Source organism: Triticum aestivum, chromosome 5A (assembly GCF_018294505.1).
Source record: "Triticum aestivum cultivar Chinese Spring chromosome 5A, IWGSC CS RefSeq v2.1, whole genome shotgun sequence".
NCBI lineage: Eukaryota > Viridiplantae > Streptophyta > Magnoliopsida > Poales > Poaceae > Triticum > Triticum aestivum.
Window position 1 is genome coordinate 503392090 of NC_057806.1, and position 23283 is coordinate 503415372.

At 44.4% G+C, this 23283-nt stretch overlaps 1 protein-coding gene across 2 annotated transcripts; it reads right to left on the bottom strand.

Moving 5' to 3' along the window:
- Positions 1-8143: 8143 nt before the first annotated feature.
- LOC123104350 (ADP-ribosylation factor GTPase-activating protein AGD3) lies at positions 8144-18730 on the bottom strand. 2 transcript variants are annotated; one of them, XM_044526180.1, is made up of 19 exons: positions 18310-18728; positions 17216-17292; positions 16993-17093; positions 16098-16168; positions 15947-16009; positions 15815-15859; positions 15226-15291; positions 15099-15146; positions 14918-15013; positions 14792-14833; positions 12234-12449; positions 12002-12133; positions 11673-11894; positions 11447-11533; positions 11030-11368; positions 10500-10642; positions 10312-10408; positions 8790-9280; positions 8144-8682 (listed from the first exon to the last, which is right to left on the bottom strand). In XM_044526180.1, the coding sequence occupies exons 1-19, from the start codon at positions 18352-18354 to the stop codon at positions 8568-8570; spliced, it is 2496 nt and encodes an 831-aa protein (XP_044382115.1). In that variant the 5' UTR covers positions 18355-18728; the 3' UTR covers positions 8144-8567. The 2 variants fall into 2 exon arrangements, with proteins under 2 accessions (XP_044382115.1, XP_044382114.1); XM_044526179.1 differs by having other exon boundaries at positions 14792-15013; positions 18310-18730.
- Between the last annotated feature and the right edge of the window lie 4553 nt (positions 18731-23283).

Genomic DNA, 23283 nt, shown 5'->3' on the forward strand with positions numbered 1-23283 from the left:
ATTTGAATGTGGCACTTCTCTTTTTATGAGTGAAAAATAATTACTACCATTAACTGTTTTCTAGAGGGACAAGACCAATAGCAGATCCAGTAGGGTGTTTCTTTGTAATAAACAGTTTTTTTTGTGCAAAGAGGGTGTTCCAAAGAAGGAGTTGGTTGTGTCTTCGTTGGGCTAGTGGTGCTTCGGTAGCAGAAACAGCGGTTGGTTATTCTGCGACTTAGGCGGACATCTAGGAACAATTGACCCAACACCGTCCTCTTCTCTAGGTTGTGGATCCTTGGGGATCGACACCACCGGTACATCGTGCGGAGATCGATCACTACCATGTATGCTACTTCCTTGTCCAACAAGATGATGGTGCGGAACTCTAACAGCGGCAACATCAGCGCACCATCGACATGTGCGGTATGAAGAGGATATAGGAGTCCCCAGGGGCTGAATTGCACTTCTCTTTTCTTTTAGAGATTTTCTTGTAAGACTGGTGTTCGATTCATACAGAGAGCACAGTGCAAATCTAGCAGTGTTATCATAATGCCAGTACAGCAAAATTAACTACAAGAGCACATTTCTTACAGCAAGCTTCTGGACAATAAAAAAAAGGACAAAATGGCCGATCCAATGAGCACATTTTGACCTGTCAGATGCAGTGCAACCAGGCATGGCATGTAAAACGAGGAAGACGCGGAGTAGAAATCAATTACTGACCCGCGCGCGCGCCCACATGCATGACGGGACGTGTACATGCATGCACGTAGTACGTAGGTGGTACTCCTCCACCGCAAACCCCAACGGAAACGTGATGGATCGGCCGATGGACGCAGGTGCGTGGCCAGAAGAGGCCGATCGACATAAGAGTGGTAGGACGATTGGACGGTCCAGACTCACACCCAGACCCAGGGCTCCAGGCTATACTACTGCACGCACTACATCTACCTACGGCAAAAGTGCAGCAGAGCTATGCGCTGTGGCTGTGGCTGTGCTATTGCATGTAGAGACGTTGCGTGGGTCGACCCTTTCCGCTTTCCAGCTCTCGGGGGCACGAAAAGATGGCGTGTATGGTCACATCCATCTCGCACAGTACGCGCCCGCATGTCTAGTCAGCTAGCTAGTCTTTTCCTCTCTCTTTTGGGAGTGGCCTCGCTGGTCAAGATGCAGCTGTTGATGCTGCTGCTGCTGCGTAGAGTAGTATACAGCCACCATCTGGCTAGCTCTCTAGGTTTTGAAAATTAGTCATACGTGAATGGAGCCGCAAAAACATTTATTGCCTACCAAAACAACAGTAGTACTTCTACCTATAGGTATACAAGCTAAGAACATCTACAGCCGATGGGCAATCCAGCCTCTCAAACACACACGGACCTGCTCGGACGCGTCAACGAGCGCTAACCTCACACATATCATATTTGCCACTCTATATCCACTCTATATCCGCATATCTCATATCCGGTGCCTTATATCCATGCTACACACACAACGTTCATCTACTCTACATGATCAGACGACGGACAGCAAAAATCGACTGCAAAGGAACACAAGATCGGCTGCAAACCAACATTAGCAAACTTTGCCACATCCGAAAGATCATTGTTCGTTACCGGACAAGTTCTTAAAACTTCTACAACTAAAAATGATATAAACATTGGGCGGAATCGCCACTTCCTCGTCGGGCCTTTGCGCTTCCGGTCACCGACGCAGCTCTAGGCGTCCGCAGTTGGTGAAGGGTCTTGGTCGCCGACGAGGAGGTATAGCTTTTGCCGTTATCAGAGTCGGGGTCGGAGACGACGACGAGCCCCTTCATCCGATAGACCGCCCTGTTCTGCTCACGCTTCAACCTGGCGAACCGAACCTTCTACGTCGTTGCCCCTTCGCCTCGCGCTCCAACTGCCCAATAGCAAGCCGGGGCGCCTTGGCATTCTTTTGTGGAAGGCGGCGAGCGTCCGTCTCCGCCGTCGTGAGGGACGCAGTAGACTCATGCGAGGAGACACGCGTCCTCGTCGGGGTCCACCTCCGTCCCACCGCGGCGGTGACTGCTCCGTCGTGTTCCTCTCCCGTGCATGCTGCCTCTCGCGACGCGCGGCGCGCGCCTTCGGTTCTGGGCCGGCGGCGCGGGCACTAGCACCCACCACTGCCCCCGTGGAGGAGCGGCCGACGGAGGAAGGAGACGGCGCGAGGCGGTGCGGACTGCGTTGTCCTGGCATCGATACACGCGGGCCGGGAGGGTCCATATCCGGCGTCTGTGCTGTGCCGACGTGGGAGCTGCCGCGATGCTCCAAATCCGGAGCTGCCATCGGTCTCCACCTTGGACCGCTCCAACGCAAAGTGGAGGTCCATGTCCTCCTCGTAGTTGAGCTCGGAACCGGAGTCGCTGCCGGAGCTGGACATCATAGTGGATGGGGTCGGAACCGGAAAGGAAGAGGAGAGGACGAAGCGAGAGAGAGTAAACTAGAGCTGAGAGCGAGGCGCCCGGATTGAGGTTATTTATGGGACAGATGTGAGGTCGATAATGGGTCGGGACTGTCAGACGGATGGGCCCTACGTGCCCACGCCGCCCCATATCCACCCTATATTTGGGATGGATATGTGGGATGCCGGTCAGCCTGGACATTTGTCCGCGGTTTAAGAGGTCCGGTTGAGTCAAAAAAAATTGTCTGGTCATTGACCGGACGACCTGTCCAGACGTTTGAGACAGGTTATGAGAGGCCCGGCTATAGATGCTCTAACAGCCTAGCAAGTACAACCACATGTATCTCTAAAGATACTAAGCTCCCTAGAAAGATACAAAGAGTTCTCTGCAGTGAGATGTAAATCGTTTTCCCTTGTTTTTTGCCTCTAAGCTTTCTTTAAAGCTTGTAAAAAAAATCTTGTACATTATTTTTTCCTTTTCCTATCTATATGAAATGGGCAGAGCATCTGCCTTTCACGTCAAAAAAGAAAGATATTAAAATTTGAGCTACGTACCCAGCATCACTCTATATAACACTATCATGTCATCAAGAGACTACTACATTATTAACCAGTCATATTGTATAGTTCACTATAATGTTGGCTATTAGATTAGTCAGTTAATTTTCACCTTCTCTATTCCCCTTTACTCTCATTTACTCTTTGTACTTCTATTAAAACGTGTAGAGATTGGCCCTTGCATGAGAAACCACGGCTTCCCCCTTTTTTTGTCTCCTCCTCCACATAAGCAAAAGTATCATGTAAGCACACTTATACTCTCCAATTATAAATGGGACTACTACGCATCAGCCAGCGGATCTTTTTAAAAGATTTGCTGCCTCGTGAGCAGTCGGATCTGGCACAATCAATCAGCCAAACGTCTCCCTCTACTTTGTAAAAGATGTCTTGTTGAGGAGACATTCGCAACAGAGGTTATGGTTGCGTTCTTTCTGCAACGTAAGTTGTGTTGTGGGATTTTTTTGAAATATGGGTTGTGTTGCAGAACTTTTTTTCCAACATGGATGTGTTGCAGGGTTTTCTTTGCAACATAGGTTGTGTTGCGGGATCTAGCCGCTGCCGGATCTAGCCCTTGGTCGGTTTGCAACAAGGGGCTGGTTGCATAACCTCTTTCTAAAACAGTGGATCGGTTGCAGAATGTGGACACGAAGGGTTTGCTGCTGATCGTATGATTAAGAGCCTATCCAATGGACATAAAGGCGGCGGACGCTCGCACAAGATCGGTCGGTTCAAGGAAATCATTTCCTATTATAAATGTATATTTTGCTCTACATACACCATCTGGCTAACTAGCTAGCCAGGTTTTGAAAATTAGGCCCACATAAATGGAGCCGCAAAGGAAAATACCCCCATGAAAATTCAACAGTACCCCTGTATTTGGTTGTATATTTAATTGTCTGCAAGTTTGTGAAGATTTTGAGCTATGTGCCTTTGTAAATTCAAGCTACATACAGTGAAAGATGTTACTAACAGAATAACAGATATTAAGGCATGGCATGCAGCAGCCATTGGGCTGTAGGGGCCGTGCATGCATGCATAATGTTGTGCTTGTGCGCCTCGGGCACTGCGTGCATGCATGAGGTGCTGCATGCTTAATTTGGTGCAGCAGGCTAGCTAGTGCCATCGGTGATCGACCGTCCAGTTACCAATGTTATCACATGTATATAGTAGCGAAATTCATACAGTATAAATTAGCTGGGTGCTTTGACCGCTCACTCCTCGGTTAATTGCTTCGCGCACCGTACGTACGTGCTGTGCGTGTATCGTCATCTTGCTCCTGCATGCACACGTGACGCGCATAATGAACTACTGTATGTACGTACATACTCCCTCAGTTTCTAAATATAGGTCTTTCTAGAGATTCAATGTTGACTACATAGGAATGTATATAGACGTAGTTAGAGTATAGATTCATTCATTTTGCTATGTATGGTAGTCCATAATAAAATCTCTATAAAGACTTATATTTAAGAACGAAGGGAGTACCTAATTTACCTACGCTATATCCTCTCCTTTTTGCGAAATTGTTATGTCCTGTTTGTCACATATAATAAGTTGCCTGATGACATAGGCGGTTTAGAAGGATGGCCGGGATGGGGCGGCGACGTGCGTGAGAGCGCCTTCGGCCGCGTGTGGCGGTGGCAGACATTTGGGCCAGTGAATCGGGCGGATTAGAGGAAGGAGAAGAGAATGGAGAATATCCCTGCCTGGAGCTAGGAAAATACATTAAACGTTTTATTTAGATCAAACGGCTTAAAAACTCGACTTACCCAAAAAGAAGAGAAATAGCGGAAATTCGCAGGGGCGCGCACCTTCCAAGTCATGCCCGGTCGCTTGATTGCCTCGCGATTCATGAAGTAGTTGGATCCCGCACAAGGGCACAGTAAATTTTAAGTTTCAATTGTTGAAACTTACAATTTTTTAATTGAAAATTGTGATTCTCTCTCACTCTTACCAAGTTTCATGGATAAAATTTTAAGACGTTTTTGTCAATCGCAGGCACAAAAATCATAATTTTATTGTTCGCCCGTACCAAGTTTCAGCACTTGAAACTTAACATTTACTATCAAAATTCGTAAAAATATATTTAATATGGATCTTATTTGAAAGCTCTCACCATGAGAAACATGAATATAAAAACAGAACTTAATTTAGACTTTTCATTCAAAAGATATTAAAAATTTCAAAATCAGAAACCAAAACTAAAAACACGCGCGAGAGACTCGGTGCCCTGTGACCCGCGTGCCACAAATCCGCCCCCAGGAAATAGAGGCAACTTACGTACAGTCGGTTCCAATCTATGTGTTCGTTGCTAGTATAAAAAATTCATTCGTCCGTACTGACATACGTATCCACGCATGCATATGCATGCACCATGTGCCACTTGCAGATACTGAAATTTATCTGTTTATCAACACTGTTTAACCACAAGAAAGCCTGGCCTATGGTACGTACCGAGGCAGCATGGCTATCCATGCTAGCATGTTAGCGTACGCGCTTCTGGCCATCCGTGCGTACACATCTCAGCTTGTGTCTTTCCGTGACGCACCGTACGTACCGTGCTTGCACAGAGAATTGACTCATCGCAGCAGAAAGAATTACTCCCTCCGGTCCATGTTAATCATATCTGATTTAGTACAAGAATTACTACTATTTTATAGTGTATGTTATATAGTTTACTCCTCTCCCGTTTTCTATGCATCCTTACACCACACATTTTGCTCTATGATCAGCCTTTTCTCCTCCTTCCTTCATCTAGCAGTTTCTTCTTGTAGTTGTAGGAAAAGACATTTAAGTCCCTTATTTAACTACATATTGCTAAAGCTAAATTGGAAACACACACATGGCAATTTCATGTATTCTGACGATCGGCCTCTCTATATATGTATCCTCTCCCCGGCGACCCTGATAACGAAGTGAAGAGACGTAGCTACGTGTAGCTAGCTTAGACCAACAGTGGTTTGATTGTTTGGTACACAACAAGTGCCGGGCCCTGCTACGTACACAGCGATCGATCCGAGCACATGCAGTTGAATACTTGAATCTTCAGTGGCCCGCGAGTTTGCCAAGCATTTCTAACTGCGACATAGCCTTTGTAAATTCAAGTTGCATACATAGTACTACAGTGGAAGAAGTTTTTCTTCTTTTTTCGAGAAGAATACAGTGAAAGAAGCAAGCTAAACAGAAATTAGCATGCAATCGAGAGGGCTATATATATAGTCTGTAGGGCGCATGCATGCATGCAATAATGGAGTTAGTGCATCGATCAGTGCATGCATGCATGCGTCGCTGCTTTCGTGCAGCTTGGCTTGGCGCTAGTGGTGCCATCCATCGTAGATCGTCCAGTTACCGATTCAATCACACGTATAATGGCAAAATATATAGTGCATCTGTTGCCATGCTCGGTCCACCACCGATCGTTTATTACCGTACTGTACGGGAATATATAAGGTACCGCGTGTGTATCATCACCTTGCTGATCGTGCACACGCACGTATAGTCACTCATAACCTACGTACCTGACGTACCTCCACTGCATGCATATACGTGCTGTTCATTGTTGGTAAGTAGCTACTGAAAATCCTTAGCATGTACTCGTACTCGCCATGCATGCATGCATCGTGGCTGATGATCATCGATCAGTACACCACGTACTGAGATTTTACTATTTCTTAACACTGTTTAACCACATGATAGGGCTAGCTTGGCCCCATGGTACGCATCTCAGTTTGTATCTTTCCGTGACGCACCGTACCGTGCTTGCACAGAAAACTATCGACTCGTTACAGACGAAAAATAATGTGGTTCTTTTGTCATTGACTATTCTCTAATTTTTCACAACTGAAGTTGTGCTTTAAACTCATCTCTTATTTTTATTTCAAACTTCGAGTGCACACACATTCCTCACAACACCACCACGTTCACACGTCTACTCAAGACTTGAGTCATGGAGTTCTACGGTCGACAGACGATACCACCACGGCCGGACTTCTTTTCTGCGGGAGGACGCTTTTTGATGACGATACAGTGGTAGTTCCACGAATGTGGCATCCAAGTCAACACAACACAACACAACTGAAAAGCAATCAAAAAAATTGTCCATATAAAAGAAAGCTTCACGAAAAACATAAATGTCTTTTCGCAAAAAAAAAAACATAAATGTCCTTCTAAAGTTAGTAAGAATTTGAAATCATCAAATTCAAGATAGTAGAAAAAAAATGTACATTGATTTTAGCATGGTTATGGAAAAGCATGGGATTCAAGTTCCTAAAGGTTTTCTTTATTTGTAACATTTCTTTATATTATTCCTGCAATGAATTATCTAGAATATTGTTGACTTTTCTGTGACACCACCATGTTCCATGCAGACGCGGCATGCACGACCGCGCAAGTGCTCACTCACCCTCGCCCCCATGTCCCATGCAAGCACATTCCTCCCCTCGTTCTCGTCGGCAAGGTCGACATCGTCGTCGGCGAGGTAATTCCACCTCTCGTCCTCATCGGCAAGGTCGCCGTCTTACCCCTTTTTTTGACAGAGCAACTTGGGTCGTCGTCTTCCTTGGCGACACCATGTCCAACGCAGGCGCGGCACGGCCGCACAAGTGACCAACCAAACCAAACCTCGCCGCCCACCGACGGCGAGCAGTTTCTTTCCTGCCCGGCATTGACATTTGCGCGCCCGTGGCAGGCTCCCTGTCGCTGATGCGCGACGGCTCCTGCGCCGATCGTCTCGGCCGGAGCGCCAGTCTGAATCCTGTAGCCGTGGGCAGGGCGCCGGCCGGGCCGGGCCGCAGCTAGCAGAGCGGCCAGCCGGCCGGCCACGGACGTGCATGTAGCTTGACAGCGTCCTCTCACGCGCTGTCGCCGCACAGCGAAAGGCCGCTGCCTTCGTAGAAAGCTATGATTGGATGCGTCAGCGGCGTAGTCGTAGGCCACACACATATGTGAGTCCCCTCCTGCTCGCACTGCTCGGCAACAGAGGAAATTCGTCACAAGCAGGAGCGGCGTGAGCCGAGCTGCCAGCATTCAAGTTCTTGTAGAGCCTTTCGGCCTCGGGTAAATATGATCAGACCGGCCTTGTAGCAGCTGCTGCTGCTGGTGGTGGTTTCGGGACGGGAAGAGTATGTGCAGGGTCAGAAACTTGCTTGTTTTGTTCCGAACCACCCTGGGCCAAAACCACCAATGTCCAATGCTCTGCTCAAATCACATTCATGCCACACATGGGTATCACTATATACACACATCGTCATCATCATCGGATCCGGGATCCGGGCCAGGCCGGGCACTCTGGGTCCGGCGCCATGTACAAACTTTTACAGCGTCGTCTATCATCATCCGCTTGCAAACAAAAACCCGGCAAAACCACAATACATAGGGATAGGGGGGTATCTCACGCTGGAACGGGGTGGGGGGGCAGGGGAGGGGTCCCCTGGCTCCCTGGAACACTAGCTATAATACTGTTCTTGTGACACCAGCTGGGGTCATTGATCGGATCAGCGAGGCGAGCTTGGAGCTGTGCCCGTTGAGCAGCAGGAGAAGGCACATCAGATCAGAGCACGGCAACCCGTACTCTGCTCAACCCAAGGTCTAGCTACTGGATCATCTATCTACCTGGGGTCTTCTAACAAAACAAGAATCTCTTCATCGTCGATGGTTCCGCTGTCGATGGCGTACTGCAATGCCGTTCTACCTTCACAGTCTGTCGCCTGCGAATCAGCACCCCTGCATGGAGATTCAAGCGAGTTATAGCATCCATGCATACTGGTAGCACCGAAATGTGAAGTTTATAAAATAAGTACATTCCTATATTATAAGCATTATCAGTATACCTGGAGAGGAGCAGCTTGGCATGCACGCGCCTTCCTTTCAAAATGCTGTGATGAAGCGGTGTTCGGCCTCTAGAATCCGTACTATTCACACTGGCTCCATACTGCAAGAGTAGCTCAACCATGCCTATATCCGCGACACGGCATGCCAGATGAAGCAAAGATAAGCCCTCAGCGCAGCCATCCAATTCATCTGTTCGTGCGCTTGTGCTCGCAGGAGAAAGAGAACCCCTGGGAGATATCTTCTCATGTGTGCCACGATCAAAACTACCATTTGACGGCGAAGACGGTTGCTCTTGTAAGAGAAGCGCTTTTCCAAGAGTCAAGGCCGAATTAAATGATGTCTGCCCATAAGTTAGATTTACATCCGCGTTCGATCGCACTATCAGACTGTACACCTCCATCTTGTTGTTTGAACTTACATGATCCCACATCTGTTGTGCTAGCTGAGTCTCATCCATACTATGCTTTCGTACAAAATCTTTCTCAGCATACTGGAATATTTAAGAAATAATAATCATCAGCAACTGAACATCACTAGGCATATTATAAATGAAATTATCTCTTATACCTTTAACATCAACAATGAATAGGACTAATACTGTTGTCTTGGCACAAATTAATGAAAACATGAGACTTTAATCTCATTCTCACCAAGTTCACCTAACATTTTCTCTAGTTCTCTACCTTTTTCACTCCCCAGTTTCCCTAAAACCACGTATCGTAGAAATGAAATATTCCCAAACACACTTTACGATGTATCTAATGATCTTGATTCGCATGTGGAGGTTGTATCTCATGCAAGGTACTGTTTCCTTCCATTTATTTTCTCACTCTCAATCTCACAACAACAAAAAAAAGGACAGACCCAGTGCATAGAAGCTCCCACACAAGGTGGGGTCTGGGGAGGGATTATAGGAACCTACTCTTACCCCTGCAAAGTGCAATGCAGAGAGGCTGGTTCGAACCCAGGACCTCTTGGCACAAGTGGGGAGGACTTCACCACTGTTTCCTTCCATTTATTTTCTCACTCTCAATCTCACACAAAAAAAAAATCAAATGGCAGCCTTTTAGATACAGATGAGGTGGTCTGTTGCAGATATCCATAGTCCCTCTTTTTGTTTAAAAGAACTACTCCCTCAGTTCCATATTATAGTGCGCATAACAATTTGGATCAAATTCCGGAATGTAGTGCGCATTAACACCTTCGGACGAAGATATCCCTCTGCTGGACCACTGCAGCGAAGTTGCATGCACCCACATGCGTTACAGTCTGACAAAAGCAAAGGGCATTTCTAGTCCAGATAAAAGGGCCAGCACACGTCTTGGTATAAACGCCATAAGCAAAGGCGCACTATATAGGGGAACGGAGGGAATATTATGCACTCTGTAATCGGTAAACCCAATGTGGCCTATTCGGTGAACTATTATACACGTGATTCAAATTGCATTCTGCTTATTAGTGATCACCAATTGTTTGCTCAAAAGTAGAATATACTGAAATAATAGGCAAATCATAAAGTACCTTGGCATGAATAAATTTCTCTTTCAGAGAGATAGGATCCGATTGTCTAGGCTTTCTGACAGCCAAGTTATCTGGTGTGTTTTCAATTCCGTCAGCTCTACAAAATAGTACAACTTGCAAGTTAACATGATACTACAACAATAGGGACTTCACAGATTTTTGTATAGTTGCAAACAACATCAATTTACCTCAAAGTATCACCATGATCAAAACTGCTTGATGAAATTAACATTTCTTCCCAGATAGTGTTGGCAAATGTGTTGCCTAAAGACTGGAAGAGATTGATTACAGATGGCTCCCACACCCTGACATCAAGTGTCAGAGACCTTACCTGCCAATACAATGTACACTTTAGGTAATGTTCATCCTGATTTATCTTTCAACAATTAAAGCGCAGCCTGCTAATCACATTAATGATGAATTCATGCTATGACTTACATAATACTAAATCTAAAATGACATTTCACAAAAAAAAAATGGGTTGGTGAATGTTGTCTGAAAGAACTAAACTATTTCAAATTGTGTGCATGAAGTAAACACATTGCATCCCAAAATTCCTTAGTTTTCCTGTCAAAGATGCAGTTATTGCAACTCAGATTCTGGTTTGCAATGAAAAACAAATGGGAGACACAGCTATCATTCAATTGTTCCTACGCCTTAATATACTGAACACAAAACAAACAATATATATACATTTTAGATGTGTAAGGATGTTCACCTTAGATATATGCACACCAAGATTTCGGTGTACACCAGAACATTCTATGCATACAAGGACTCCGAGGTTTAGGGATGCCCAATCAGGCTCTGCAGCACCACAATCAGCACAAACATCATTGCCAACCACCTTCCTAAGCAATTCAATTGGCTTGTCAGGTCTCATGCTGGTTCGGTGATGTTGTGTGACTCTGGAGTGCTCAAAGTACCCACTTCCTGAGTTCTTTTCCATCATAAAATCTTCACTCATGGAATGGTCAAGTTCTGTTGAGCTACTGAAAGAACTACTTTCGCTGTTTGTTCGATGATGGCCACTGCCCTTAGGGCTCAGCAGTAGACGCTGGAACAAATTGTATTAGTGTTAAGAAAATCAAATCTGGATATGTAAATAATTGCACAAAAGTCATTCAGCACTAACCCGCTCAGGGGATTGGGAGCTTAACAAAGAAGCAATGACACCAGTGATCTTTTCAATCCAATCCATCTGATCCATCGCACTCTCTGCCTGCCCAAGAATAGGTGCATGTCACTACTAAATAGACAACAAGCAACTTGGCATCTATTAAAAACTCGATAGTGTCATTCCTTTCTTTGCTGGCCTAAATGACAAATACAGACAACAGGTTTCTGGTTAGGCTGAATACCTGCAGTGTGTAGTTTTTTGTGGGCGAAATTATTCTGAAACAGAACCTTAGATCTGATTGATCTGCGTCAACTTTAATGGTTGATGTTAGCAGGTTTACTGTATGTCGTGCTACAGATTTCTCATCATGCACGCCGCCATGGTAATGAGATGAGAACCATCTGCTAAGCAGCCCAGAGCCATGCTCAGTGGGAGTGCTACTTCGTTGGTTAGAATAACCACTCTGTAAAATCAAAAACAGGAAAAATTAACGGAATGGTGTGAACTGAAACAAACCCAAAGCATTTCTATAATATCATGCCAAATTGAGTACGTGTTACGGGAACTTACGGATGGTCTACTATTTTGCTTGCGGTAATAATACAACATTCCTCGATTATCAAGGACAAAGAACCTCCTTTTCCAGTCGCCTCTCAAATTTGAAGAACGCTTTGAGAGATAGCCTTGCCGAATAGTCTGAACCTGAACATAAGTACACACTTTTGAACATCACATGCATTTACTGAATGAACACCTTCCTACAAGCATGAATCCAAATTTCAAGTCAACCAGAATGTGCTACCTTTCCCTTTGAAGCTGATTGCATGACGGCTTCAATCATCTTATGTGAACTTCGACCAATTGCTTGTATTCCATCACCATTAGGGGAATCAGTCATCCCGTTTGGCGACCACCGACTTTCCCGGTCAATCTGCCTTTTGAACTCTTGCATCCTCTCTACAAGAGCAGCTTGCTCGTAGTTGGACCTTTCTCTTGATTGCTGTGCATAAGCAAGAACCTGCAAAAGGAGAATCCATGGTGTGTTAAAACAAACATTTGTTACCAGGAAAAAGCAAGCAGGCACAGGCAGCTATGCGAAGAATTGGTGGATTCAGTAACCAAACGTTGCACTGTACTTCATTGAATCATTAAAAAATGGTCTCAGCAGGTGGTTTCCACTGTGCAATTTGCACAATTAAATGACAAATTAATTTAGAAATGAAGCAACTGGTACCGGACTATCTGACACCTAATCTTGGAGGTGATTTTCACTGCAATTGCCATGACCAAATGACACAACATTTTTGCAATAAATATTTGAAACCAGAGCATCTAACGCGTAATTGCAGGGGTTGAAGGTCATAAGAGGTCAATTTCTTGAAGGCGTTTTGTGCGACGAATCCAGGAGTCTGAGGTCAGGGAGGCTCTATAAAGGATGATATGAGGCAAGGCGATGGGCCCTGATTGTATCCCCATCAAGGTGCGGAGGGGCCTCGGAGACAGCGATAGTATGGCTAACTAAGGCCCTGTTTGTTTCAGCTTCGCTTGGATTTTAATCACCTATGGATTCGCTTCAGTGGCGAAGCTAATTCGCAGAATCAGCTTCGCCACCGAAGTACACTTTGAGGTGCTTCAGGAAATTGCACTAAAAATGGACCAAAACCAGATTCAGCTTCACTGGCAAAGCTGATTCCAAATAGCTGTTTGTTTCAGATTCCAGATTTGGCTTCACTGGCAAAGCTGAATCTACTCCCAGAATCCGAAACAAACAGGGCCTAAGCTTTTCAACCTCATTTTTTGGGCAAACAAGATGCCCGAATAATGGATGCGGAGTAAATTAGTACCAATCTTCAAGAACAAAGGAGGCGTTCCAAGTTGTACTAACTACCATGGAATTAAGTTGATGAGCCATACAATGAAGCTATTGGAGAGACATTGAGCATGGGTTAAGAAGAATGACAAGCGTGACCAAAAATCAGTTTGGTTTCATGCCTGGGAGGTCGACCATGGAAGCAATTTTCTTGGTACGACAGCCTATGGAAAGATACAGGGAGCAAAAGGGCATGCATATGGTGTTCATTGACTTGAAGAAGGCCTACGATAAGATAACACGGAATGTCATGTGTTGGGCCTTGGAGAAACACAAAGTACATTACCCTCAACAGGGACATGTACGATAATGTTGTGACAAGTGTTTGAACAAATGATAGCGACACTGATGACTTTCCAATAAAATAGGACCACACCAAGGGTCAGCTTTGAGCCCTTATCTTTTTGCTTTGGTGATGGATGAGGTCAGGGATATACAAGGAGATATCCCATGGTGTATGCTCTTTGCGGATGATGATGTGGTGCTAGTCGACGTAGTTGGACAAGGGTTAATAGAAAGTTAGAGCTGTGGAGACAAACTTTTTGGAATCAAAAGGTTTTAGGCTTATATAGAACTAAAATTGAGTACATGAGGTGTGGTTTCAGTACTATTAGGCACGAGGAGGAGGTTAGCCTCGGTGGGCAAGTGGTACCTCAGAAGGACACCTTCTGATATTTGGGGTCAATGTTGCAGAAGGATGGTGATGAAGATGTGAGACATCAAATCAAAATTGGATGGATGAAGTGGTGCCAAGCTTCTGGCATCCTTTGTGACAAGAGAATGCCACAAAAGCTAAAAGGCAGGTTATATAGGACAGCAATTCGACGTACGATGGTGTATGGCGTTGAATGTTGGCCACCTGAAAGGTGACATGTCCAACAATAAGGTATAGCAGAGATGTGCATGTTGAGATGGATATGTGGCCACACAAGAAAGGATCGGGTCCGGTATGAGGATATACGTGATAGAAGAACTGGGGTAGCAATGGTTGAAGAGAAGCTTGTCCAACATCGTTTGAGATGGTTTGGGCATATACATCGCAGGCCTCGAGAAGCGCCATTGCATAGCGGACAGTTAAGGCATGCGGGCAATGTCAAGAGAGGTCAGGGTAGACCAAACTTGACATGGGAGAAGTCCGTTAAGAGAGATCTGAAGGACTGGAATATCACCAAAGAAGTAGGCCATGGACAGGGGTGCATGGAAGCTAGCTGTTCACATGCCAGAACCCTGAATTGGTTTCGAGGTCTTATGGGTTTGTAGCTTACCCCAACTTGTTTGGGAGTAAAAGGCTTTGTTGTTGTTGTTGTTGAATGTGCAGATAACATGCAAGATTATAAGTTTATAACAAATGGCACATCGGTGGAAGAGATTTTTTGCATATCCACTAACTAGTACATATGTATTACTTCAACTACATAGACTAGCACGGAACATTCACATGTAGCACCACAAAAAAAATGAAAAATAGAAAGTCACGGTTAAATAGTTACTTGATTGATATACGGTTCCATCTGATGGAGTAATTCATATCCCTGAAAAAAAATAGCAGATGTAGTTTGAATATCATTTGTGCATAACCAAGAAATATCAGAATGCAAATGATGACAAGCCAATACTTGTTTGAAATAACGAAGATGTGCATCCATTGTCCCACTAACAGCCTCCAAAAATTCAAATCTTTTCTTAGCCTCAATGTTTGAAAGCGCAGTCACCTGTAGATAAGACAAACAAAAGGCATGTCAAATATATAATTACAGAAAACAGAACAGTGAATATACAGGGAAGCATTAGACCTACCAGGTTGAAACGAGCTTGCTCAAATGAAGATCTGGCGCTGTGGAGCTCCTGGTAACGTCACAAGCAAGTTAGTGATCATGGCTTCTAACAGAAGTTCGATAATGTCAAATAAAGGAAAGGAACTTACATCCTCAACTGCAGTTGCTATGTCTGTCCTTGTTCCTTTCTTCAAGGATAAATACCTCTCACGAGCCTGGGTGAGAAGACAAATCAGACAGCAAGACCCTTTTTAAAAATAAACTCGACTTTTGTCAAAAAATAAATCAGCAACCGCAAATGATAGCATGCCGATCAACAGAAGAAATGGAATAAAGCTATCATATTGGTGTCACGGTGCAGTAAAATTATTCCCATGCAGCAAAAGGCAGATTCTGCTTATCCTAGATTAATTTTTACCATGGGTCACTATTTTAGCAACTAAGAGTCAGTAGACAGAAAAATAACACAGAAATAGCATCTACACATTATGGCAAACAGAATCCTTCTGATTATAGTGAAAGTTGGCTATCATATTGGCAGGTTGACGGGAACAGAGTAAACAAACACCAAAACAAAAATGGGAGAATATATAGCTCTATCATTTTGTTCACAGTAAGCCAATATATTGAACTTTGTTATTGCTGCCACAAGATTGAACCCATATGATACGAGCTTCAGAATCACCTTGAAGACATATTTAATATTGTAACTTTGAAATGAGCTCAAAACAGCATTACCTGGTCGTACAGAAGGCTAGCCTTGTCAAAACGCTTTCGGGCATCCTGATCAGAAGTTATCAAATTTAATGGCAGGTCCAAACCCAATGTGAAATTTACAAATAAGATGTTAGAAGAAAATTGCACAAATACCTTCACATCATGCAAATCCATGTCCACAAACTGCAGCAGCTTGTCATTTAGCATATGTTCAACCTATCAGAACAGTATGCAAGAAGTTAGACCACCTAAACCTGAAGTGTAAAAGGATGCGCGTGCAATATATGTACATACAAATGTCTACCTGGGATCGCAAAACTTCCTTGTATGTTCCAATTTCTCTCAAGGCAATTGTAAATTTGGTCATCACAGGTCCTGGACCAGAGGTACATGTCATAATTTATACATAACTGGCCAATTAGGAAACCAACAAGAAAAAACACTACAGCGCCGATGAAACCTAATGAAAGTTATGATGTCTTGTCATTTTCATTGACAAAAGCGCTCTTCAGTTCTCAGTTAGCTGTTACTGGGGTTTTTACACAGTGGCCATGAGAAGGTTATCATTCAGGAATTTCAGGCGTCACATGGCAGCATTTAACCCTAAAGTTAACAGACTTGCATGCATGCGTGCATCCTTAGTTTCCTTGAACTCCTTGCTTAAAAATGCATTCTTGACCCCTGGCATACTAGAGCTAGTGGTTTACTAGAGATGGTAGTAGTATTGTATTTCTCCTCCTACTGCTCTGGCACTATGTGCGCATCCAACAACCAACAAGCAGATAAACGACAACAAACCGACAAGGTAAATGACTTTAAAAAAATGGACGCCATGCAAACTGATGTTGCAGCAAGGAAAAAGTAAAATGAACAGTCTAGCTGAAATCGAGATCTAGTACTTGAACCCTGCAATCTATTGATAAGTTCATATATATAATTGACTACCTACAAAACAGCCTAGAAAATTTTTTGGTGGTATAAATCCGTCTCAATTGAATTAGTTTGGGTACAATGGCAAACAAGCAATTTTAATGAACTCGTCTTGGTATCAGAATCCTATCTAAAACAACACCTAAACGAGAGCCGGAGGAAGTATCCAGTTTTAACAAGCATGAAAACAAAATAATGCTCAAATTGAAGTGAGTGAATGTGACTATAACAGTACATAAATATACTTGAATGAGAACTATATTGCTAACCTCCAAAGGCAACACTGATTGGATCATTGTGACCACCTCCAAATGCTTCTAGTGAACTTGCAAACGCAATATCTCCATCATATGCTTCGCCTAGCCCTTCACTGAAATAAAAGGGCAAATGTAAACAAGTTCAATCCTAGATAGCACATTGCAGCACGCAAGCATAAAATAGGGAGGATAAAGGGGCGTATGCCACTCAAATGAGATGGCAATGGTCACTTACGTGTATTTACGGCAACCTTTGTGATACTTCAAGCATCTCTCTCTCAGCAAGTCAGCACCTTCTTCAAGTGATTGCATCTATTTATTGAAGGAAAGACAATTTAAACAGTGTTCGTCAATCAAACAAAATCTGTTGACCCTTTTGGTATAAACCCAGAAAGAACCATTAAAAGCCTAGGTGCAAAGCAATTTGTAATCAGCGGAGCACACAAAAAATGTTTTTTTTAGTAATAAAAGCACATGTATCACATCAAAAGCTCATCCTTTTGCTGAGTTGTTTATAATTATAAAATTAGTATTCATACAATTGCATAGATAAAGCCTGTCGAGTTGCTTGGTGAATAGCCAAAACTCTGAAAGGATGTGACACTGTTGTGTATAATAATTACTTTATTACTCATACAATTGCATAGATAAAGCCTGTCGAGTTGCTTGGCCAATAGCCAAAACTCTGAACCAACCAATCCTACCAACACAATATCAAACAGTCCAGCAGTCGTGTATAGCAAACATACCCTACACCAGTAATTCGAACCAAATTCTTGCATAGACAAGCAAGCATTGCTGTCTCATTTGCATCGAAACAAACTTTGACCAATCAACGCACACGCATGGCAAAAGAAAACCAACATCTAACAGGATGGACTTAGAATACCATACGATTGTCCTTAGGAACTCAGGTGGAACCTTTACTCACATGCTAAGATCATAACATGTTTAAAAATATAGCAGTGAGGCCAATCAATCAATCAAACAACAAAATAAACAGACAAGAAACCTGCACATCGCTACCACAGACAGAGCCAGACAGACAGACAGAGCTGCTTCAATCTCGAACGGTTCGATGCGAAGGGGGAGCTACGGCGAGAGGGGTCAGACTTGCTCCACCCATTCCCATCGGTGCAGCCGCAAAAACAAGGACAGATCCAATCCATCACAGGGAGCCCAATCCAGGAGCCAGCAGCGGCGAGCACTAGACCAGAAACTGCAAGCTTTCGTCGCTCCCCACTAACTAGTCACCCCCGGCCCTTCCCAGCCACCAAGCGGGGTTCCCCAATGGCCTGAAATCGAGATCCGAGGAGTAAGGTGGCTCACCTGCTTCCTGAACATGGGCGAGTCATCGAGCCGAGTGAAATACATGTCTGCCACCTATAAGCCGCCGCCGCCGCTCCAACAGCGCAACCGCACGGCCCTCCTACCACCTCATAAACCCCCGCTCCGCAGCCTCCGCCCGCACGAACTCTCGCCCGCCGACAGCCCACTCCGCCTCCGCCGCCGCCAGCTCGGCCTCACAGCCCTCCCTCCTCCTGCTCCTCCTCCTCCTCCGCCTCCTGCTCCGGACGCCGCGTGCCGCCGGAGGGAGCAGCAGGACGCGCCACGGGAGGGGACCGACGAGGGCCGGCGAGAAACCCTAGGCGGCGGCCGGAATCGGCGAAATGGCGGTGGGGGCGGAGGAATGGAATGGAATGGCGAGGGGACAGGCGCAGAGAGGGGTGTAAAGAGAAAAGAGGGTCGGGGGGACGGCGAGAAAAATAACGGCGCCCCTCCCTTTTGGTTCGATTTTACTAATTTCTCGGGTTAATTAAGGGGAGTGGGGGATTAGGAAGCTAATCGTGCGTGGTGGGCCTCGCGTACGGGGGCGCGGGGGGCCCGGTGGCGGTGAGGGGGGCGCTGGTGGACGCGGTGCACGGGGCCGTGGGGTGGCGGTTTGGGCTCGGAGGAGGCGGTCACCCGCCGGTGAGCGTAATGATGGGCCGGTTACATGTCTTTGACCGGGGCATACACAACGCATTTTTTAAATGAAAATTGCCGCTAGTTCTATGATCGTGTTTGTGCTATGGACTGATTTGTCCACATGCTAAGCCAAGGTCGATATACACCACTCGATAACCTTTAAAATAATTCTTAAGTTTGGCGCTCTCGGAATGGATTTAGGTCTTCAGTTTTGTATATCATGTCCATGATTTTCACTGGGTCCTCGTCCTGATGAGTCCCTTTGATAGGGGTTTTGAGGCCTTCTCGGCTGCGTATGTCGCCTCTGTGGAGCTGCTCGGCTCGGGGGAGGGGGGAGAGGGTTGGCGGGCGGGAAAGGCACGGAGCAGGAATGTGCTTTGTTTTTGTCGCAGGCACGACTACAAATTGGTGAATCGGTGTGAGGGCTTCCCATGGGCCCAGTGCATCGGAGGAATTGAGATTGCTAACTCTCTTGTCGATGCCTGAAACTTATGTACGAGTTAAGAAAGGATTATTCCCGAGTAGAGAGGGCAGGAAATGAGGACGGGGCAATCAATGAATTCTAGTGAAACAGAAGGTCTACATGACCATTTATTCATGCTCATCACATTTATCTTTGTTTTTATTTATTCTAAACAGGAAAACATCAAAAAAACTTCCCTTTCCATATAGATTGTCGTGGCATGAACTAAATTAGGCCAAATATGGCCCATAATAATCCAGTTTCTATGGTATACATTGATTTGCTCGCTATCTAAGGCGTTAATTTATCTACTAAATTAAATATCATCAGTTTTTACCCAGGATCCCAACCTAACCTAACAACTACATTTTCTGTCCAAATTGTTGAGGCATGGTCGAATGTACCTTTAATACTTCACGTGCATTCTTCACTTATATATTTAGCCGGGATTGAAACATTCCAATCTCTTCATATATTCTTCTCGTTGAACTGTTCTTTTTTGCTCAACAAACGCAAGGGATTTGGTTACTAGTTTTCTTTGAAGGTTTTATTCCTTGATCTTTTTCCCTTGTTTAATGATTGGAATGAAAGTAGGATTGTTTATTCAATTCAAACTTTTATTCACGAAAAGTAAGATTGATAGTGGGCCCTATTGTTTGGGCTCTGTTATGTTAAGGATTTTTGTATCCACATGCCTTAGAAGTATATTTGAATGAGAATGAATGAAATGAGCAGACCTTACTAGGAAGGTAAACATGCTAACAAACTACTGCCTGCGCTAGGAGAAGCACGAAAGAAAAACAAACTTTTATTCTTTTCATACAAGAAGAATCGGCACAAGTAAAAGGCTTTTGTGTCGAATAGACGATTAAGAAGACCTGCAATCCCTTCAAAAAGGAAGAATTTTTGTTGTTCTCAACTTTGCCGCCCGGTGCCTAATTGAATGGCATATTTCTTGGCTCCAACCACATCATCTGTGCCCCTCCTTTTTCTGGGAGGAAATCAAACAAGTAAAGGTTTTTGCCGACTCCCCTTAGTAACAACTCACTACCCAACTTGAAACCATGGACCTACCTCCTTCTTTTGACTTTCTTATTTGTCCCAATTCATATCGAGCATGTCTTTCTCCATATTATAGTTGGGGAGAATATAGGATAGGGGCGCTCAAAGCAAATAGGATTCTATATGGCCTTTCTTTCTCCAAAATCAAGTAAAGCCCCGACCCAAGAAATGCAGCAAAGCAAAGTCATCTTTGATTTGGAGCTAAATTCCCAGGGTCCGCACATCAGCAAATGATTGGGAATTGGAATTGGCTATGAAGGAAACCAAAGCCCTAGCTCAAAGCATCGACTCCTCATTCTTTATATCTTACATCGTCAATGAGCCTTCACTTTCTCCTAGAAATAAGGTAAGGTCAGTTAGCACTTTCCTGCCAACTTTCATCAGCAGCACTTGTATGCTAGTGCTAGGAAAGAAAAGAGTAGGGGAGGATTTGGCGCTCCGTCCGATGGTGGGTTGGTTGTGCGCCGCTCCTTCATCTCGCCAGTGGTAAGGATTGGTATGTCTTTTTTTGCTTTCCAGTTCCATTTGAGGGTAGTGATGGGTAGAAAGAGGGTTCTGTGATTCAATGTTGACTTGGTGTTTGGTCAGGAGTTCTAGAGGACACGTTTAGTTTTGATTTTGTGGACCTTTTCAGTTCAAAGCTGGGAGGCATCACTTGTGCTCGTGTTTGTGATTTCTTTCACTCGCAAAATCAAACCACCATCCCTAGGCCTCCTCATTGATGGACTATCCTTCTAACCCGCCAGCCTCCATGCATCAAGAGAATCAACCTCCTTCCAACCCTTGCGTTGCAGTGCTGCAGGTGGTGCCAGTGTGTCATAGTTGCAACGAGCGACGGGTGGTAGAGGGGGGCCAAGCAGTCGGGAAGCATAGGGGTGTTGGTGTGTCAGTGGGTTGTGGCGGTTGTGAGCGGGGATCAGGGCAATAGGGTTGAAACCCAGGAAACTAGGTTGGTGGATTTTGGGTCAGTTGTGGCCGTTTGGGCCTTCCAGAGAGTTTTTTAATGGGATTCTTGCTTAATTCTGATAATTCAGGTTGTTCGGGTACATTTGATACAAACACGAATTTCTTGAATAAAATTTCGATTTTTGAAACTGCTACCCGATATAGTGTTCAGGTTTTTCGAATTCGAGAATCGGGTATCAGATTTTATGCCCAGCGTGTCTCCAAGTCCATACACAAATCTTGAGATAGTTTGCGTGCTGAGAAGATTATCTTTTGAAGCTCAAGAGCAAGGGATTCATTGCCGAGCAGGCTATATCTTGCCACTTTTGGAGGGTGCACGCATCCTAGATCAACTAGGTGTGCTTGGGAGTCTTCAAGTTTGTGAAGAAGCCAAGAAGTTTGAACGGACTAGAGATCGCCTACTTTGTGAAGATTTACCTTAGTGATGTTAGTCCTTTGTGGGCGTAAGATATAGTTGAATAGGTTGGATTACTCCTTCATGGACCCCTTGTGGGTGAGTGTCGTTTTGTGGTTTGTTCCTCTATGGAATCTAGCAAACAAGATCCTTGTGATCTTAGATCCATCATGGATTGAAAACATCCATCAAAGTGGATGTAAGATTCTCTCAACTTCGCCTTTTTATTGTGCACTTGCATGTCTTTTATTTCCGTTGCCTATTACTCTAGACTTGCATCTGTAGAGTGTTTTATAGATTGTTAGAAAATCTTAAAATATGCTAATAAATTAAAACTTGGGAAAATAGTCAATTATTGTGTTTAGTAATCTATTCACCCCATCTAGACATACTTATCGATCCTACGGTCATCCTACATGAGTTTTAGTTTTGAGGTCCAAAAAGTGATGCAGAAGCCAACAATACACCAAATATTTTTGGTAGCAACCTTGGGACATGTTACTTCAATCCCAAGAGAAGCATTGAAAAGTTATAAGTCACATCTGTTTGGAATGTAGGAATATCATTAAATTCTACATGGTTCCTCACATTACCTTGATTGAAGAAAAAAAATAACCCAGACTCTTTCACATTGCATCGATTGAAGCAACAAGTGAATGACCAAGAGCAAGCAAAATCTGTATTATCATTAGACAAAATGCTTCCAGCGGTTGCTCAAGGTGCTATTAGAATAGGTTGCAACAACAACGAGATGACAAAGTGGTACTTAGCTAATGTGTCCTTAATTTAATTACTCCATGACCTCTTATTATAGCTCAACTTTGTACCTCATTCCTCAATTACTTTGCCTTACATTCCTCAAGCAAGTGACTAGATAGAAACTTTTGCTTACACAAGGAATTATTTCTCATATGAACCACCATGACAACGCTAAGAAACGGTGGTGCCTAAAAACAACGGTGCAACGCGTTTCCTTGTAGTAATTTGTTGATATGACGAATCAGTAGAGGCATTCCTTCGGACTCAAGCCAACTACCACCGTAAATATGTGCACCACATGGCGCCAGCGCAACTGTGCCCAGGTACCCTAAACCAAATTAGTAAGGAATTTTCTTTACGAGAGCTTAGATTATCCTCCGGTCTTCCCCCTCCACCCACGGAAAATTTTCTCTAGCTCCATCACTCACTGCTTGTATATCCTACAACTACAAAGGGATGAGTCAGTGACTCACTGTTGACATCATATTCGTGCACACACTTGAAAAGTGAAGATTATATTCATGCACACGTGTTTTCCTGCATGAGGAATTCTGATTAATTAATCGATACACATGATTAAGGCCTTCAGGGGGGATCTGAGATGGAGGCGACTGGGCGGGTGCTACGTCTTGAGCTTGCGTTGGTTTTCCCCAAAGAGGAAGGGATGATGCAGCAGAGTAGCGTAAGTATT

Coding starts and splice junctions, on each gene's coding strand:
- LOC123104350 (XM_044526179.1), bottom strand. CDS start 18,354: ATGTATTTCACTCGGCTCGATGACTCGCCCATGTTCAGGAAGCAG. Junction 10,643..11,029: donor TTGGTGTGCATATATCTAAG/GTGAACATCCTT, acceptor TTGTATTGGCAG/GTAAGGTCTCTGACACTTGA. Junction 9,281..10,311: donor AGAAATTTATTCATGCCAAG/GTACTTTATGAT, acceptor TAAATATTCCAG/TATGCTGAGAAAGATTTTGT.